General features: G+C 38.6%; 1 protein-coding gene across 1 annotated transcript in view; it reads left to right on the top strand.

Annotated features, from left to right (window-relative positions):
* LOC109936718 (ras-related protein Rab-40C) overlaps positions 1-21,255 on the top strand; it is a gene marked incomplete at its 5' end in the record, with an annotated part of 23,294 nt that extends 2,039 nt beyond the window's left edge. Inside the window, 4 exons of the mRNA XM_048621455.1 lie at positions 2,717-2,777; positions 9,210-9,287; positions 18,667-18,889; positions 20,682-21,255. Of these exons, the coding sequence (XP_048477412.1) occupies positions 2,717-2,777; positions 9,210-9,287; positions 18,667-18,889; positions 20,682-20,959 (640 nt within the window). The remainder of the gene's footprint in view (positions 1-2,716; positions 2,778-9,209; positions 9,288-18,666; positions 18,890-20,681) is intronic.

The following is a 21,255-nucleotide window of genomic DNA, read 5'->3' as shown; positions in this document are numbered from 1 at the left end:
TATCTCCCAGTATTGAAACTCTTCAGTGAGACCTTCAGGATGTCCTTGAAGTACATTTCTGTCCTCCATGTGAATGTTTCACTTGAATTGCATCATTGCAGTTGAGTTGTTTTGGCAAGTGCTCATTCTGGTCATGTACTGCCCATCTTATCTGAGCTCATTAGCAATGTGGATTCTACACATTTGGCAAGAGAATGTTTTAATATTCATTCACAGGATGTGGGCAATTAGAGTTAATTAAGAAAGCAGTTAAGAGTCATCCACATTATCATGGGTCTGGAGTCACACGTAGTCTAGACCAGGTAAGATAGCGGTTCCCTTCTCTGAAGGACATGAGTGAACCAGATGGTTTTTCCAACAATCAACAATGCTTTCATGGTCATTGTCAGACTCTCAATTCCAGATTGTTATTGAATTCAAATTCCATCGTCTGTGGGTTTTGAGCCTGGGTCCCCAGCACATTGCTTGGATCTCTGGATTAACAATCTAGGCCACCATCTCCCCATGTGGGAACCTTTTTTGGATTGATTTACAGGGCTTTGCCCTCTGCCTCATTGGCTACTGGTCACTTACATAGCACTTAAAGGCTACAATGGAAACCCAGAGCTTTGAGAGGCCTTGAGCTGAGGAATAAAGCGAACTAGTGTTTTTGTGGAAAGGTTGCTCTCCAGTTTTTCTCTTGGACCTAACCTTACCCACCACCAACTTTGGGGAAACCTGCCAGAGGACATTTGACATAGTTTAAATTCCGAGGCCATTGAGGGATCAAAAGCTAGTAAAATTGCAATGGAAGAGTAAACAGTGAGCAAGATGGGTGAATAAAGAAGGGATGCCAGTCACTCTTGTCCTCATCCTCCCCCACCACCCACCAAGGCAGGAGCCTACCGTTGGGTATCCCCTCCGAAACTACAACAGATTGGAGAACCTTGCAAGATCTAGGTGTAAGCAATTGGGGTCATTCCTTCACGGACTTCAGTTTCAATCTGTCAAGAGCTGTGGTAGAGAGATTATAATCAGTGGCAGAAATCAAAATTTCAAACTAAAGAGAATTGTGCACGAGTGAGATAAAAATTGGAAGAAGCCTGGAGAGGACTGTTTCTGGAAGGAGTTTGAACTAAGACCATTTGAGCTGAGGAGCAGGAATACAATGATGTCCCACAAAGACTCTGACTCAAACTTCAGGGCAGAGGCAATTGTTCGCTCAAAGAATCCCTAAACTTAAGGTAGAGGTAGCAGCTTTCTTTATTTTGTGTATGACAGCAATAAATGTGGCCAGTAAAACATTGTATGTTATTACTGCAGAGTAAGCTTTTGGGGAAGAGGCACTAGATCTAGTCTCTCTTGACAGAGGCAAGTGCCACTGAACACGAGGCTTAGGAATGGGATGTATTTCCAAGTCTAGATGGTGAATTGTTTTTGGAGCAGAACCTGCAATGGTAGTATTGTAGTTTATTTGCTGCCCTTTTTATTCCTAAAACAGTACAGGTGGTGGAACTGGAAGGTGCTGTGTAAGTCTAAACCCACAACTTTCATCTAGAAAGACGAGCAGCAGATATGTGGGAACCCAAGTTCTCCTCCAAGCCCCTTGCCATCCTGACTTGGAAATATTGCTGTCCTTCACAGTCACTGGGCCAAAATCTTGGAATTCCCCCCTACAGCACATGGACTGCAATGATTCAAGAAGACAACTCAACCACCACCTTCTCAAGGGCAACCAGGAATGGGCAATAAATGCTAGCCAGCCTGCAACTCCAACATCCCACGTGTGAATAAACACAACTTTTTAAAAACTCGCATGAAGGGACCCCCTAAAAGCAACATTTATTTTAATTTGGGTGTAAGTACATTGGTGTCCATGGAATAAGAAGCAAACATTTGTTTTTTCAGCTCTTTGGAGTTTATTTTAGCTGACCAGATCAGATTTAAAATGTAGTTTTTGATGCCTAAAAATCAAAAATGAAGCTGAAAGGAAAATCCAAAACTTTGTTTGCTATTGTTGGCTTTGGCACCTGATAGCATGGCTAATAAGATGCAGCAGGCATAATGGTTTTCAAAACAGGATTTTTGTTGGGGGATGGGGGAAAGAGGTTATGATGTAACAAGACCAGCAATGCACATTTTTCAGGGCTAGCATGAAGAATTTGAGACATTATGAAGATATAGCTTTTATAAATGCCCACAGATCAATAATATTGAAATGGCACAAGTAAGCCTCAGTAGTACAATACTAAAATCCACAACATGTGCTGAAGAAACTTGGTATGTCTGGCAGTATCTGTAGAGAAGCAGAGCTAATGTTTAGAGTTCATGGCATAAATAGCACCTCTTTCCAACTGTTTTCATTTCTGACAAAGGGTCAGTGGACTTGAAATGTTAACACTGCTGCTTTCTGTCTCTGGATGCTGCCAGGCTTTGAGTTTCTCCAGCACTTTTGCTTGCATTTCAGATTTCCAGCATCTGTATTTCTTTGCTTTTATTTTACCTTTAATTTTAAGAAACAGAATGTAGATTTATTATTGCAATAATGGATAAATCTCAGTATTTTCTCCCTTATTGATTTTTAATGAAATTGTTATTGCAATTAATGTTGGAAACTCCTTTACTAATTTTTTGGAAAGGAATTTTAATAAGTATATTAAATTTTCATCTGCATGGTTTACCCTAACAGTGAATTGCTTTGAAAGAATGTTGTTGATAAACTTGTTCTTTGTTTCAGGGACACTTCAGGTCAGGGGCGGTTCTGCACAATCTTCAGATCCTATTCCAGAGGTGCACAGGTATGCAATTCAAGAAGGAATCACTTAATCTAATAATTGTCTGGAAATACTTTTTTTTGACTGCTTGTGTTTCAAAACACCTTGCCATCATTTGAAATCGTTGTTTATTTCAATTGCAAGTTATATGTACATGTATTGATGTGCTAAAAATCTCTAACGCAAGGTATTGTTGTGGTATACCTTTTGTAGTTCTGTGGCTACATGTTTTCAAATGTGCAATAAATGTCACAAGGGGTCTGCTAGATCTATTGATGAACTGCATCATGAAATGAAATAGTTTTAGTTAAATGTCTCTTTTTTTTCCTGTAACAGACAAGTTCATGATATTACTTATGGAGATCTGACTTGAATTGTATAACTGTCTTGGTATTGATAAAAAATGTGTAGCTGAGTCTTTTGGTTTCCTGTATAGCACATCTTCATTATTTGCACAACATCAGAAATGGATGCAGTTTGAGTATTTTGAATTTCAGATTTTGTCAAGTTAACAGTAAACTAGAAGCTTTAAAGCAGATTAATAATACATTATTGAAGTTTTATGGGTACACTACTGAGGTTGCAGATGTTCTGTTATCTTGGAAACTGTACTGTTTCATCTAACAATGCCATGTTGTCCATAGATTTTTGAAGGTGGTTTAGGTGGGATATGTGATATTTGCCTTTAGTTACAACAGTAAGGAGGTTATGATTGGGCTGTATTTAACACTATATTACTAGTATTAATATACTTCTCATTACTGCACTCTAGTAAGAATGTGACTACTGTAAAGTGGGTGTAGAGGAGATTCACCTGGATGTTGCCTGGAGAGGTGTGATTCAAGAGACTAGGCTGGTGTTACTTTCCTTAGTAAGCAAAGAAGGCTGAGGGGCAACCTGATTTTAGGGTGAACAAAGCTGAGGGGCAGAGATTTGGGGAACTCTTTCCCCAGAAGGGTCATTAATCAGGGAGCACAGCTTTAAGGAAAGGAGCAGGAGAAAATTGAGAAATTTTTCACCCAAAGGGTGAGTGGTATCTGGACCTCACTGGCTTAAAGTGGTACAGGTGGGAACTCTGAAGACATTCAAGTATCTAGGCCATGTAAAATACCACAGGATGCTAGGCAAATGTGAGAAAGTTAATTCAAATAGCTAGATGTTTGATGGCCAGTGTGGACACAAAGGACATGGTTCTGTATTGTTAAAAACAGTGATTGTTACCCAAGAATTCTTGACTCCACGGCACAGTGCGCCCAAAATGAGATGTTCCATCCCCATCTCTGCTGTCACTCTGCTTAATGAAGATCAAAAAAGTATTAACTTTTTAATAAAGCTGGTTGCCCAGCAGTAGCAGTAGCAGTAATGAAGCTATCAGAATCCACATTATTGCTCCATTGAAACTGGCATAGCATTTTGATGTCTACATTTTTGTGCATGTAGTCTCCCAAAGTGATTCATACACTCCAGAGAGTATGCTGAGGCATCTCAAAACTAATCAATGAGAATCAATTGGATTGATGAAACTTCAGCTGTTGTTAGTTTAAGTGTAAAAATCCTTAAATTGCACTGTTCAATGAAGTTTAACTGGATTTTAATCACATACAAACTTCACAATTGCTACTAACACCCAGCCTTTCTTTTGAAAAGGCAGATTCAAAAAATTAGGGTGACAGTTCTTTATATAACATCAGATTTTTCCCTCAGTTTGTTATCATTTTTTCAGTTTCTATCATGATTCAATCATTTATTTTGCTCTCTGAAAACTTCAAGTTGATGGATATTAAGTGCTTTTAGCTCGTTAGTTTGCTGTGTGTGAGTATTAATGGTGCAGTTAAAAACCTGCCTGCTTGTTAACATTAGCTGCTGCTGCTACTGCTGTATGGCCAGGGATCCTTTTGATACCCCCAGTTTTAAACTGCTGTGAGGAAAAGTAACGCCACAGAGGTAATGACATCTTTTTCGTGGGCAGCTCCCTTCAGTGGTTTGTAACCTTGAAAGAAGCATTTAAAAACTTTAGTTCATGTTGGTGCTGGAGAATAAAATACTTGCCAATTTTGTGTATTGGCAAGTCTCTGAAGTAAAGTGCTTGCTTTGAAATTGGCATCTGTCAATTTCTTTAAATCATTGCTCATGTCCTCTTCTATTTCTTAACTGTTTTGGTGAATTGAAGTCATTAACAGATCATGTATTACTTAATAGCAAGTCATTTGGCACACGAGACTGTAAAGCCACATTTTGGAAGGACAGTTAAGGTGTTTTTAGCATTACATCTCCAGTTTGTCCCCTTAGTGACACTACTGAACCACATAGTGACCATACTCAAGGGATAATACCAAGGTGCATAGTTTGTTTTGAGAATTCCCCTTGAGGGCTACTTCATGGTTTTCAGAGCCTTCTGGTTTTTGATTTTGATTTGAATTAACGTCATGTGTGCTTAAGTATAGTGAAAAGCTTTGTGAGCATTACAGGCAGATCATAGTCAGCAAGGACATACAGATCATAGGGTGCTTGGACAGAGTAAGGTATCCAGGTTACATTGCACAGGAGATGCGTGAATGTAGAATTTAAGTTTTTAAAGTGTAGGATGGTTATAAGAAATCTTACTCTAAGATCTGCTGTAGGGAGCCCACAAGGAGTCACCCAGTGTCAGTGCCATCTTTATTCGTTTTTTTTAATTCTCATTAACTCTTTTTTTTTCCTTTAGGTGATGCAGTCATGTAGTGACAGTATCTTCTGTATTTGTGGTGATGTATACAGTATTTGGATACTGCAGAATTAGAATACATCACTATCCTCAATTATCATTAAATTTAAAGCCCTGATGCACAAGGAAGGCATTAATTTCCTGTTTAAATTGGCATAAAATAACGGGTATAATTGTGCAAAATAACTGACAGTTCTGTTCAGAACTAAACACACCCTCTGGAGACTGAAGTAATAGAAAATGTATTTCCAGTTATGCTCACAAACTTGGAATATTTTTGAACAAGTAGTTGGTACTCTCTTTATTGTATCTCTACTTCATTACTATAACGTCCACTGTACTTTTTCTCAAAATACAGCTCCAGAACAAATGCAGCCCTATTTGCAAATAATTCATTACTTTGACTCAGTTTTCCATAATTAGCTGAGTATTCCTCCACCCTCCCAAGCCCTCCCTGTGGCTTCCCTATTCCAATTGTGCCAGGTCACTGAATCCAATGAGTGGACAGCTACCTGGCAAAATTTGTGCCCCTCGTCTTTTCTTGCCAGGCTTGGCAGAACTGGGCTGACTCCCGGCTCAAGTCCTTTGGCCCACTCCCTACCTCTGCTCCTCTGGCCTTCTCTCCCTGGCCAATCAGCAGCAAGCGTGGGAGAGAACCACCTGTGTTTGGAGGAGCAGTTCTCTTTCTTTCTTTTTGAGATTTTAAAAAAGCTGAGTAAAAATATCTTTACTGGAGACCTTGACTTACAATTGACTAATGTTATCAAAAGTACTTTCTCTGTATATTTGTCCCTGAATTTATTGTTGGGAATGCATTTATTGCCATTGGCCACTTCCCTTCAGTCCCTTTTGCTCAAATATTCTGTTCGTGTAAGTTACCAGAAATGTGAACCAATAATGGTCCAAATGGACATCTCGCACCTTTGGTGAACAAGTTGTAGTCAAACGAATGAAATTTAACGAATGCATATACAGAAAAGTGACGAATCAGCCGTGACTTTTTTCCGTAGCATATTTGAGAAATTAACGTGCATGTGTAGCAACTTCCCCCAAAGTTTTGTGGTCCGTTGCCACTGTGCAGGAAGGTCACTTTCATAAGAACAATGTAATAAATAGAAGCAGAAATAGGCATTCAGGTTCAGCTATCAATTCTAAACTATGGTTGTGACTTGTGACTCATCTAATAAATTCAGAAGTTTAGTTGCAGATCTGTTTGAGGCTGGGGTCTTTAATCTTGGAAAGAAACCAAGCAAATTGTGCTAATCAGAAATAATTTGGATTTAAATCCACAGCACACCATGGCTAACTAATTCTGCTTCCATAAAAGAAAATAGCTGAAAATAGAGTTTTTAATGTGGATGCTGATAAAAGGTATTCTGCTGTTTTTTGCTTTTGATCAATTCAATTTTATTGATTTTAATGTTCACAATTGAGTTGTATATGACATAAAACATTCTCTTATCTGTGAGCTAGTTTTCATTCTGGGTGGTTGCTCCCTATGTAAAGCAGGGCTAGAAGGGGTCAGTTAGCTGGACGGCTAATGCAGTGTGACAGCAACACAAGTTCAATTCCCACACCAGCTGAGGTCTCTCCAGATAGGCCCGACTTCTCAACCTCACCTTTTTAGCCTGAGGTGTGGTGACCCTAATGTGATCAAGTTTCACGTGTGCTGACTATTTCCACCGCTCAACTTCTGTCAGTTCTCTGAATATCTAATCTGAAGTGAGTTGTAACTTCCACTTTTTTAAAGGAAAGAAAAGATTTGTAGATGTAGATCACTTTTCACAATTTCAAGATATAACAAAACACTTTAATGCCAGCAATCTACTGTTGGAAGAGTAACTGTTGTGTGCAAATACAGCACTTGTGACAGCAATGTGCCACAATGAGATAAAAGATCTCTTAGTTGTGGTTGTTTGGTGAAGAATATTAGCTAGGACTCCAGAACACACTCGCTTCACTCCCGTTCTAATAAATAAGTTTGTTTTCAAGACATGTACATTGATGTAACTGCACAGAATAAAGTAGTTTGGGCTCCCTGACCCCATTGCGCACACCCATCTTCAGTTTGCTCACCATTCTAATGTCATGGCTAACATCAGCAACCTGATACCTAGGTAATTCAGAGGAAACGCCATGATTTTATCACCAACATTGATGCCAAAGCTGACTGCACCACCATGGGCTTTGTTTTCAGTTTGTACTCTTCCATCTCATGGAATTTTAGTTAATGAGTTTTGTGCCTTTAGTCTAGTTTGTGTGGTTTGCACACAAGTATATAAATGCTCCAGCTCACTGCACCACCAACACCACAACTATTTCATGAACACTTTGAAGTGGCTTGGTCCTTTTTTTTTCTCTAAAGGCATTACACAAATGCAAATTATTGTTAAATGACATATCCTATTAATTCTGCTATTCGTTATAACTCTACTGATTTCGTATAACACTATATGTAGAATCAGTGTCTCTGCACTCATGTTTCTTTTACCTGGTGTGTCTGTGCTCTTTGCAAAAGTGGTGATGCTTAGTCCCACATCCCCACATTTTACCTGTGATCTTGTAAGATCGTCAACTCAAAATTATTTATGGAATCCACTTCACTCGTCTCTCTTTGATACAATCTTCCAGATGCTGATAACTTTGAGAAAATTCTCAACCTCTAGATCCTTTTTGCCAATTATAAATCTGTGGCCCACTCATAGGGAATGTATTCCTCTTTTTATCAAGGATTCTGGTCTTTAAAACATCTCCGGTCAGCTTGTGGCCTTTTCTGTTCCAAGAATACTTGATCTATCCTAAATATAGCTCCTGTTTGTCTTTAAAATGTGATGTACTTTTAAAAGTTTTTTTAATGGTACTTAACTTGAACTTAGCAGTACCTTGCAGGCTTTTGCACAGCAGTGCACATATGTAGCTTAATGGGTACATTGCTCATTAATTGAAACTTTCTCCTACCCAGTAAACAGTGTATTCTTTAAAGTCATGACATCATTGAAGTATTGTGACCAGAATTGTCCACAGTATTCCAGCTGAGGCTCAACTATTGATTAATGAAGTTTTAGCATTGTTTGCTTTGTATTTATTCCATGATTTGTAAATGGGTAACCTGTATGCTTTTGAAACTCCCCACCAACATTTGGATACCATAGGGATTTGTTTGTATGGATATCAGGTCTTCCTGCTGCTTGAACTCTCATTTGTGCCATTTATAGTACACTGCCTTTCCATGTTAGCTGTCTAATAGTGTGTCACTTCATGCTTAAATCCATTTGCCATAATTTTGTCACATCCTTAATTGCCACATTGCATGGGTGCTATTTACTGACTTGCTTCCAAAATAACGCAATTCTAACATTAAAAAGTGGTGATGGAAAATAAGCCTAATTTAATCATGTTCTATTATTCATGTTTATGGCATACTCTCAGCTTAATGTTAATGAAGCCCCGATATGTATGTTGTCACTGTACTTCAAAAACTAATTGTGTAGAAAAATCATGAAATAAAGGCTTTTTTTTATTCTAAGTTTTATATCCTTCAGAGAATTGCATTGTAACACTATTTGGATTATGTATTGCTGCCTTAGAAATTCCCAGAGTATCCTTCTGTTTTCTTTTTATTCCCATTAATGTAAATTCAGGAGTTAACTGCAATTTGTATTAGTTTTGTTAATAAACCTCCTGTCAATGCATTTAGCTGTTTTAATTAAAAATAATAGGATTGCAAATGAAAATTGTTTTTGTTTTCTCAGGGTATACTCTTAGTTTATGACATCACTAATCGATGGTCTTTTGATGGGATTGACCGCTGGATCAAGGAGATTGATGAGGTGAGGTGCTCTTGTTTGTTAATGAGTAACTTACAATTGTGTTGGAGTTACACTTAAGCTAACTTATACTTGATTAATCATGCTGGATCACTTTCTTCAAAAGCAAAACACTGCAGGTACTGAAAATCTAACCTTGAAAAATGCTAGAAATAATCAGTTGTCCAGACAATACAGCTAGAATGAAAAGTTAACATTGAGTCACAAGTCTTTCATTAGAGTTTTTTTCTATAAAATGCAGCCCTGTTGTGAAGTTGAAGAACCTGAGAATGAGCTACATTTCAAAAGACTGAATTAGGATACTATATGTATATAAAGAACATGTGAAAATCACCATGCTTTTAGGGTTGTGAAAGGAAAGGAGACATGACTGCTTTATCTCTTTTTTGGGTAAACAAATGGCCTTGGCCTTGTTCAATTTCTATGTAATCTTCTAGCACTTGGGGCAGTGGTTGATTTGTCACAGCACCAACCTTGGAAAAGATCTCCTGCCAATTTGTGGTAAAATTGTCAACACTGCAAAAAAATAAGTTTTCATTTAGCAGCTAAATCTTACTTCCAGAAGGAACGGTCATCAAACGTGCACACGTCTCTTGTGTACTTCCTGTAGTTCTGGTAGCAATAAACACAGCCATTTTAACTATTAAAATGCTGGCACAGGAGAAATGGGCCAAATGATCACTTTTGTTTTTGTGCCTTCTATGATTTTAGTTTTCTATGCACAAGTTTTAGAATGTGGTTGATTTTCACTTTTTTTCCTTCACTGTAAGGATACAAAGACAGATGTACAGTTAAAAGTTCAGCCTGTAGAACACAATCTTCAATTCTGTATCCATTATTGCCTCATTGCATATTCAGTAAATGTTCCTAACACTTCTAGTAAATGTTTGCTGTTTGTCAATACTGTTTCTTCTGTCATCTTTCAATGGATAGTATTTCAATGAAGGTGAAATGAAGATATTTTATTACTTACGCAATGTGACCGTCAGTACAATAGATAAAACTTGGATGAGAATGTTATGTTGTTCCTCCTTTCAGGGTGTGTTTGCTTTCCACTGCCAGGATGAATGACTTATTTCCTGCTTTTGTTTCCTTTCTACAGAAAGGAAGACTAGCCTCCCTAGTATTTCAAAGACAGTTACATTGTCAAATTATACCCCCAAAGTCCATAAATGGCAAAAGAAGTAAAACTGATTTCCATTGAAATTGTTTGAAATTTACTGGCTAAACTACACAAGTATGGACAGCTGTTACTCTACACTCAGTCCCATTGTCGCCATGAATTATGCTTCACTTCTGGTAATGTAGCCCAGCCGTAGATGTATTCTTCCTCCTTGTGAAGAATAGCCTGTGTCCATAATGTGTCATGTAGTCTCTTCTAATTTGTTCTGTTTATGCTCAGATGTTCACTAAAATGGCCATGTTGAGGGAGAAAAATGAAAAAGCCAAGTGGAATTTCACCTTTTCTAAAGGGCTAGGGTGCAAACGGGCCAGTGTTGCTATAGCCCAATACAGTCAACATCCTGAAACTGTATATTTGGTGTACTGTTCACACCTCTGGGTACCACTCCTCCTTTTCAAGAAATGTTTTTCTTTATTGGATGTGGGTATCACTAGTTGCTTTTGAAGGTGGTTAACTGTTGCCTTAAAACGCTGCAGTCCATTTGGTGTAGGTATACCCATAATGCCATGAGGGAGGGAGTTCCATGTTTATACCCAGCACCACTGAACAACTGATATATATTTCCAAGTCAGGGTGGTGTGGGTTAGAAAGAAACATGCAGGGGTTGGTGGTCCCATGTATCTGTTGTCTTCGTCATAGTCATAGAGATAGCACAGAAACAAATCCTTCGGTCCCACTCATCCATGCTGACCAGGTATCCTAAATTAATCTAGCCCCATTTGGCCCATATTCCTCAAAATCCCTCCTAGTCATAAACCCATCCAGATGCCTTTTATTAAATGTTGTAATTGTACCAGCCTCCAACACTACTTCTGGCAGCTTATTCCATACACGTACCACCTTCTGCATGGAAAAAGTTGCCCCTTAAGTCCCTTTTTTAAAATCTTTCTCTTGCCTTAAACCTATGCCCTTAGGTTTTGGACCTCCCACTCTGGGGAAAAGACCTTATCTATTCACCCTATCCATGCCCCTCATTATTTTATAAACCTCTATCAGATCACCCCTCAGCCTCTGACACTGCAGGGGAAAATAGCCCCAACCTATTCATCCTCTCTCTATAGCTCAAACCCTCCAACCCTGGCAACATCCTTGTAAATCTTCCCTGCACCCTTTCAAGTTTCACAACATCCTTCCTATAGCAGGGAGACTGGAATTGCCCACAATATTCTGATAATGCTTCTAGATGGAAGTGGTCATGGGTTTGGAAGGTGCTCTCTAAGGATCTTGGTGAATTTCTGCTGTGTATTTTGTAAATGATGTGCATTGCTACTACAGAATACCAATTGCGGATGTGATGCAAATCAAGTGGGCTGCTTTGTCTCGGTGTTGCTGGACCTGCACTCATCCAGGCAAGAGGTGGGGGGTGTTCCATCACACTCCTGACTTGTGCCTTGGGAATTTGCCAGGGATCAAATGCAATGCAAGTTCATAGGGCCATTACCTGGGCTCCATAGCTTAAATTAAAGAGATTTTATATAAACAAAAACTTTGAAAGAACTGGATTGAGTGGATGCAGAACAACCTTTTTGCTGCTTTTAAGAGAATGAAGGGCAAGGGGACATCATCCTAAAATCGGGGCATCCAGTTGTGAAATAAAGAAATTTTTGGGTAATTGTTAAATCTGAGATATTTGGGAATTTCGATAGTCAAAGGCCATATAGTCTATCGAACCATATGGAGTCATTGACTGAAAGAATTGACTTCAGGGTCTGAATGGACTACTCTTGTCAACATTCTTTCAGTCCCTTCATCATAACCAAAAGGGCACTTGAGTTAGAAATTTTGAATACATTTGACAGTTAATTTGCACCACATTGGGCTTGATTAGCCTGGATCTCCAACCCTCTAGAAAATACAGAACAGCTCAATCCTTACCTTGATTACAAACTATTTAATTGGCCTTTTTTCCAGCTTTTCATTTTTCATAAACATCCCCACCTCTACGTAAAGTGCGAGCTTTTAAGCAGATGTAGATAGATTTTTTGATGGGATTGAATGAGTATGGAATAATCAGATAAGCTGTGATCTTGTTACATGGCAGAACAGGCTGGAGAGACCAAGTGGACTGCTGCTGCTCCAAATTTGTATGTTCACATGTATGTAATCCATACTCTTAAATGCTGCCTTGATTAAAAGGTAGTCATTGTCACCGCACCTCTGGGGTTATGCTTTTTTGTCCATGTTTCGATGAAGGATGTAATTGGATTCAGATGTCAGTGGCCCTGGAAGAACATAAACAGAACATCATTGACTCAGTTATTGCTGAGCAAATGCCACTTGATAATACTGACCATCAATTTGACGGTCAATTACTGTGGTCTATTTTGATCAAGTTGGATTTGTCCTTTTTGTGAACAAGATGTACTTGGGCAGCTTTCCATACTGCTATGAAAATGTCAGAACTGGGACAATTTGGCTACTAACACGACTATTTCTGGAGCCCAGGTTCTCAGTATTATTGCTGGTATTTTGACAGGCCCCATTGCTTTTGCAGTGCCTGATTCCTTGAACTCTTGATGTCATGTGAAGTGAACCAAATTGACTGGAGGCCTTGGAGATCGAGGTGAATCACCACTCGGCACTTCTGCCTGGGAATGGCTGCAAATTCTTAAGAATTGTCTTTTGCATAATGTGCCGGGCTTGCCATCCATTGAGGATGGGGATATTTCAGGAGTGTGCTCTTTGTTTTCATTATCCATCACCATTCACAACTGGATGTGATAGGACTCCAGGGCTTAGATCTAATCTGGTTGTGGGATTGCTTAGCCCTATCTATTTTACACTGCATGTTTAGCTGGCATGTGTTTAGTGCTGTGGTATAGCTTCACTGGGTTGGCAGCTCCTTTTTAAGGTATGCTTGATGTTAGTCCTGGCATACCCTCCCATACACTCTCAATTGCGTGGGGATCTCCTGGCCTGATGATGTTGGGGATGTACTTGAACTGAGGTTGCAGATTTGTGGTTGAATACAACCTGCTGGCGTTGGCCTACAGCACCACATGGATGCCTTGTATTTTGTTGAGTTCCTCAACATATCATGTTTGTGGTTATAATCTCTTCCTTTTTGTTCTCTTTTTAATCTGCCTGAGGTGTTCTACATGGTTAACCCACTTTAGTTGTCTCTCCTCAGTGGTTTTCTTTTTCCCTGTCACAGCAAGGTGTTGCTTAGTTGGTGTTCCAAAATGGTGTGTGTATCTCATCCATTCACCTTTTTTGGTCTGCTTTAGTTTCATGCTTAATCCTGTTTTTTTTTCCCACTTTGGCACAATTTGTAAGTCTCCAGACCAGTTTTCATACAATTACTGATCACACTTGACCTACTTTGTCACCACCCCCCATTTTAAATATTAAACTAAGTTATGGCAAGACTGAAGCTGTCATGTCCTGTTTCTGTCAAGTTCCACACCCTAATACATTTCCCTCTGAATGTTTGCTCAGGCTGAAACACTGTAGAACTGCAGTATCCTGCTAGGCCTTGAATTAATATTCAAATTCCACATTTCTCCACATCCTGTTACCTACATTCACCATTCCCTAATTCCTGCTGCTATGGAAATACATGAATCCATATATTCATTATCTCTCCAGTCAGTTATTCCCAAAGCTTTCTTCAGTGGTCTCCCTATTTTAATTACTCTTACTAAATTTTGCCATTTGTATCCTAGCTACAACCTCCTTTGACTACCCACCCTTTTTGATAAGTAAAGATCAAAACATTTGATCTGTGTAGGTTCCTTCATAGTAATACTTACCATCTCTGCAACTTTGTGCAGCCCCACTGTCTGCTATTGTGCACTCACTGTACTCATTTGAAAGTGGCATTTGCATTCCTGCTCTCTTAGTTCTACCTTTTTTTTTTAATGGAGCCTTCAGCCAACTCAGTTCCATACATTTGGTGCACGCTCCTGACGTCCTATCATCTTGCCCTCTGTCTTCTCCCAACTCAGTTTTCTCTGAACATCTAACCTCATGTTTCCCCATTACACCCCTCCCCACCTGCTCCACCACTACCACTGTTGTATGAAGTGCTATGGGATATTTTTGACTTTTGAGTGTAATTATGAAGTTGTGTACTTAATGCCAGGTGGCTGAGATCAGCACACTTTCGCATACTAGGGAACGTAACTGGAAAGCTCTGTCTGAGTCATCTACTTCCTTGATAAGCTCCCCGAGGTACCAGGGAACAATACCACACATCTTTAGGGATTAGGTTTTTAATTATTGTGAAGGGTAGTTAAAGGGTGTGGTGAGTAAATGCTGAAGCTAGAATCTTGTAATTATACAAGTCATTGCAGAAGGCACGGTCTAATATTGCAGTATTTTTCAACAGCATGACCTGGAAAAACCTGTTCAGTCATTTCAGTCCAAAATGTTTAACATTTTGCAGCATGGATCACACATTCACCTTTTCATGAAGTAACTGGAATCCGTTTTGGAAATAATCTCAACAGCATTGCAGTTGTGTACTATTTGCACTGGCCCTCTTGTGTGTTGTAAATCCTGTAATATACCAAATGTATCATTATTTTTACTTGGATTGCTGCAAAGTCAGCAGGATTCTCAATTTATGGCTGTTATTAATGTGGATATAAACATTGAACCAAAATGTATGATTTTGGAATTGTGCAGAAACTTGTATTTTCAAAAAAGATTTGGTTAACAGTTCCATTAAAATCGCAAAGAGAAATATACAAACATTTTAAAACACTTGTCCACTAATATCTGCAATAGTTATTTTTGATAGTTATAATGCCAGCTGGTGTTACTACTTGCCAAGTCAGATCCCAGAATGAAATCTGGCCTGAGATCTCATGTTGCTGAATTGAGAATGATAGTCATTCACAGAAACATGAGCAACCCAGGCTGCAGATTTAGTTGGAACAATAAAACTGAAATTAAGTGTGCAAAAGAAAGTGAAATGAAATAAAATAAAACAAGCTAAGCTATCTAAATATAACATGGTTTAAAAGATTTCAAAGACCCCAGCAAAACTCGTGTTCATCCATTCCTGAGCGCTATCATTTTAGTTAATCAAAAAGTCAGGAATTTCCCTTCATCAAATCTGGAGGTTGACTTAACTGTTTCTTGTCAGTTCCAGTCCTGTAACTCACATGAAGGTTTTTTATTTTGACTCAACTGAGATGTTAGACTTTCTCAGATTTGAATAATTAATGTAAATTTAGAACCAAGCATTAGTCTGGAAGTCTTCATAAACAGAAACTCTTGTACTGAATTAATCTATTCCTTTAACTACTCTGGCCAAACCCCTTTTTTCTGGGAGAAATGTCTCTAACATTTAACTTCAGTCAGGTCTCTTCCAAAATAATTCAAAAGCTTTCAACTAAATTTTAAAAACCTACTCATCCTAGCTTCTGCTAAACTAATAGCTTTTTTTTCCATCTCCTGTGTAAACCCCTTAATGTAAACAAACTTGCATTTAACACTCCAGGATACCTTCAGTCATTGGTTAAGAGGAAGCGATGGCCTAGTGGTGGTATCACTATTGTATTATTGCTAGATTATTAATCCAGAAACTCCCCTATTGTTCTGGTAACCTGGGTTTGAATCCCACCAGGGCAGATGTTGGAATTTGATTTCAGCGGAAGAAAAATCTGGAATTAAGGATCCAACGATGGCCATGAAACCATTTTTGATCATTGGAAAAATCCATCTGGTTCACTAACGTCCCTTTTTAGGGAAGGAAATCTGCAATTAAATACCCTTCATGTTAATTGACCAAACCCATGTGCCTCTAGTTTAAAATACTAACTCCTAAAACAAACTATATACATTTAAATAAACCTGTCATCACAAGAAGAAACTATTCTTGAATGGATGTACATGGAAATAAATTGTGAGCTTTTGTCACTTTCTGGATGGGATGCAATGCAGTAACTATTCTATTTCTCCACATTTTTATGAAAGCCTGTAAAGTAAAAGTAAACAGTATGAAAAGTACCCTGAGTTCAGGAGGAATTCTGTCCGTATGTACTTGCATAAATAACAATGTCAACCTGCAGAGTTGCATTGTAACTGAGGCTATTCCATCTTTAAAAATGGTCTCTTCCAATTTACATAGCAACAGCTGATTAGACTTCATTATGTACATGACATGATTGACATAACTTTGCTAATTTGCTAAACCCTCTTTGAATCTGTTCACTTATTTGCCAAGGGGGAATCGCCAGAATCTTAGTAGTACAAGTAGTCTTTGAGCAATTGGTCAAGGGATTAAAATTTTAAAAGTTGCATAGAATTCAAATCATCAAACTTTTTTTTTTAACCTTTTAGAATATTTCAAAAATACAATTCAGTTGTGGCCACTTGAAAAATTTTTGAGAAAAATCACTAGGATTTCATGGTTGTTTGAAATTGCAATTTCAAAAGGAAGTTATTCTGTTTTAGATGGAGGGCAGAGAAGGGTAACTGCAGAAGTTGTGGAATCATGAGCAACAGTGGGTTTTCTTTTAAAATACTACTTTTCTGGCAAACATAAATCAGTGACATTCACTTGCAAAATGTCATTACTTCATACACAATTAACCAATCTGCATTGAAATGTTATCTTCTGAATTGGAGAGTCTGTCTGTAAATGGTTGCTTTATCATCTAAAAGAATGATGGGCAGTTATTTATGGAACACAAAATTGTTCATCCTGACAGATTTAAAAACCATATGTGAGGATTTTTTATTCCAATCTTAAAACTCACTCTTAGCACATCTTTTTATGCAGTTTGTAAATTAGTAGGTTTATCTGATTGGTCCTGCCTTTTTTTGTTTCAGCACAGTTACTGGTGTGTGCACCATGAGCTGTGTTGTGCCTGAGTGCATGGTTTTCAATTCTATCCTTTAAGTCTGTTTTATAACTTCCTTCATCCAGCCCCTCTATGAACAGGGGCTCTGGAGAGGTGCAACGAGAAGCAAGAATTGAGTGCAATGGGAGAGGGAAGTAGTGAACAGGAAGAAGTGAGTTTAGCACAATGAAGTGACAAGTGGAAGGGAACGAGGGGATCAGGAGAGAAAAATAGTGAGAATGAAGGTCAGGAAGAAAAGTTGGCTTTTACGTAACATGCTTCACATGATTACCAAGAAGTATAAATTTTGACATTGATACAGTTGAGGTTTGGACACTTAACCAGAAGTTTGGTCAGACAGACTTTTAAGAATCTTAGTAGATGCAAAGGTTTAGTATTTTTCTTCTTTGGTGGTGGGAGGCACCTTGGCAGAAGACAATCACTTTTTTTTTCCCTTTTTGGCTATGTTGAAATCGGAAGATGCCAGAATTGGATAATTGCAGATAAGACCGTAGAATCCCTACAGTGTGGAAACAGGCCCTTCGGCCCAACAAGTCCACACTGAACCTCAGAGCATCCCACCCAGACCCATTCCCCTATAACCTACCTAATCTACACCTCCCTGAACACTACGGGCAATTTAGCATACCCAATCCACCTAACCTGCACATCTTTGGACTGTGGGAGGAAACCGGAGCACCCGGAGGAAACCCATGCAGACACAGGGAGAATGTGCAAAATCCACACAGTTGCCTGAGGCTGAACTCGAACCTGGGTTCCTGGCGCTGTGAGGCAGCAGTGCTAACCACTGTGCCATCCCTAAATATTTGTGTTATTGATATAGATATTTGTTATTGGATTGGAGCAATTCCAGAGATGGAAAGTTTGGCCAGGAGGGATTTGAAAAGGATGAATTTTAAAGATGGAAATGCTGGAGAAATTCTACATGCACTTTGTTTTTATTTTAGTTTTCCAGCATTCGCAATATATTGATTTTTATTTTAAGTGAGGCATTGTTGGACTGAGAGCCAGTGAGGGTCAATGAGAACAAGGTGCTGGGTGAACAGGACTTTGCATGAGTTATGATGCAGACAGCGGAGTTTTTGATGTGCTAAAGTCTATGGAGGCCAGCTTGGACAGCATTGAAATGGTCAAAGTTAATGCTGTTTTTTTTTTAGAAAAAGGCTGCAGTCCTAACATCGCATTAGCATGATAGGATCTCCTGACAGGGTCAGCATGTGTTACACTCGTCTGTGGCTTGGAGACCAAAGTGCTGTTTGGCCACGATTGATATTGTCTGGATATCAATTAGGAATAATTTGCACTAATCTTTTAAAAAAAAAATCAATATTGCTTGTTGAAGAAGACCAACAGATTCACCATTGGTTTTGTATTTTCTTTTCAGCATGCTCCTGGTGTGCCAAGAATTTTGGTCGGTAACAGGTTACACCTCGCCTTCAAAAGGCAGGTTCCCACTGAACAGGCACGAGCCTATGCTGAGAAAAATGGGATGACATTCTTTGAAGTCAGTCCGCTCTGCAACTTCAACGTGACTGAGTCATTCACCGAGCTGTCTCGGATTGTGCTGATGCGACATGGTATGGAAAGGTTCTGGAAACCAAACAGAGGTGGGAAATGTTCTATTTTTCACTTTTTTGCACTTTTGTGGGTTTTAAGTAAAAAGCATAAATATGCATTTAAAGAAGTTTATTCACTTCAAAAGGAAGAACAGTGTATTTGTTCATTGCTTATCTGAACTATTTTCACTCCTGCTTGGAAGGCTGCTGAGATAAAGATTTGTCTTGGCTCTAGTACTTTCATGTTTGAAATAGAATTACCATCTAGGCTTGCAAAATATGCCTATTTGATTTAAGGTACTAATAGGGCCACCAACTCCAGTGAAATTTCATTTAATCATAACTGCATAAAAAAGAAGCAAAAAAGGAGAAAATGACCCTCCTCTGGATGAACAGTAGGAATAAATGGAGGGGAAAGAAACCTGGAATAAACTAAAGTGAGATTGAGGCAGAAGTTTGAGGCATCCAAGTAGTGTCACAAATTTTTCACATTGACTTTTAAAGCTATTTTGTTGCTACCTCACTGCCTTTGGCTGCTCTCTTGCATCCATATATTTGGCATTTTGCAAAATTACAGGAGCATCCTGCACTTAAGTTATTAGATTCTTCGAGCAATAAGTTACAATTGGACGACTGTTCTCTGAATACTTTTCTTAAGAGTACAAATGTTTCTTGTATTACTCAGCCAATTCTCCTGATGCCATCATCGCTTGCTTGAGATTAAAATTATATCAAGTTGATCTTTGAAATTTGTGACTTTTCCAAAGGCTGCTTCATGACTTTGGCATTATTCAGAAACTTGTTTTGCCACTATAATGCACGGGAAAAACTGTTGACATAATTTGTATTGAGGTAATTAATGTAAGCTTGCAGTTATCTCTGCCCCCAAGTGAGCAGACCTGGTAGTGCAAGGAAAAACTAGAGGCTTTGAACTTCATGTTTCCATTTAGGATATTTTATCAAATAACCTGTTTTGGATTGATTTTGCTGTGTCAACCTTAAATTTATTGATGCTTTTTTCTATGATTAATTATATTAAATTGTCCTGCAAAAAGGGCAAGACTCCAACAGGAGAAATGGGTTTAAAGCAGAGTTTACCAATAAAATAGCCAATAAAATGTTCTTTTTGGCAAGGCTGAAGCTGGGGTTTTATTTTTTCATCCATTGTCAATGTGGGGATGATCTCCCAAATTGTTGTTAAAATAACATTGTGCAGTAGACAGAAGGAAGAACTCTGTATACTAGCCTAGAAACTGATTTAAAGAAAGTTATCTGATTATCCTTTTTAAATAGGAAAAAAAAGACTCTTTTCAAAATGGAGCATTTTGACAGTTTACCATCTTATCTGTTAGGTGGGCCTTTAACCAAAACATGCACTGCATGGATTTTATTAATAGCAATCCATTCCAACTAATTGTTATTCCTTGTAGTTTAGCCATTTTCTTGGCTTATGATGATTTCTTTAAATAGTGTTTACAGACTTTTTGGGGATAAATTCCCCAAAATAAATCTTTGAAGCCTGGCTTGTGCACCAGGTGATCTTGTTTGAAACTGCAGTATCACCAGCTATCTTAAATGGCTTTTGCATTGGTGCAAACCATTTTGAAAATTGACAATTTTGTGACTGCCCTTACTCCATTCTTATGAATAGTAAACGGTTTCAAAATGTTGAAGGGTTCACTGTCTTCTGTATTTTATCTTATCTTTATAACAGTTTTTAAGTTGCCATTCTCTAAAGAAATTTATGATCCAGTTTTCTGCATGTTTCAGATGAATTTTAAATGGATTTAATATTAAAATAGTCTCAACTGTACTCCTGTTTTTCCCCACTTCTTCCTAACAGTCTTCACACTGCAAGACCTTTGTTGCCGAGCCATTGTTTCTTGTACACCTGTTCATCTTATTGACAAACTACCACTACCTGTCGCCATAAAAAGTCACCTCAAGTCTTTCTCCATGGCCAATGGAATGAATGCTGTAATGATGCACGGCCGTTCGTATTCGTTAGCCTCAAGTAGCGGTGGAAGCAAGGGCAACAGCTTAAAGAGGTCCACCAAACCCCCACGACCACCACAGAGTCCACCTCAGAGCTGCACACGCACTAACTGCAAAATCTCTTAGCGAAAATGTTTTGTTTCAAGCTCTCTTGTTTGGCAGGAACTTTGTCAGCTGGTCAAGCTTGGAACCTGAACTCCTATGGAAGTTCTTGCAGCTTCTTACTGGACCAAATGAAGAAGTACTCTGCATTTTTCAAAGGAATTTCTTTCTTGTTGATCAATGAGTAAACACGCTAGTTGAAACAGACACTCATGACATTTTGTTTTTGACAATTTGCACTGAAATTTCGAACTAGTGTTGTAAGGAGGCTTGCAGGTGCCACTGTTAATGAAGCGTCAAGCAGTTTGTTTTTTAGGAAG

Source organism: Rhincodon typus, unplaced genomic scaffold (assembly GCF_021869965.1).
Source record: "Rhincodon typus isolate 14 unplaced genomic scaffold, sRhiTyp1.1 hic_rhity00000680, whole genome shotgun sequence".
NCBI classification, from domain to species: Eukaryota; Metazoa; Chordata; class Chondrichthyes; order Orectolobiformes; family Rhincodontidae; genus Rhincodon; species Rhincodon typus.
The sequence above is the reverse complement of the archived record's forward strand: the minus strand, read 5'-3'. Positions and strand labels throughout refer to the sequence as shown.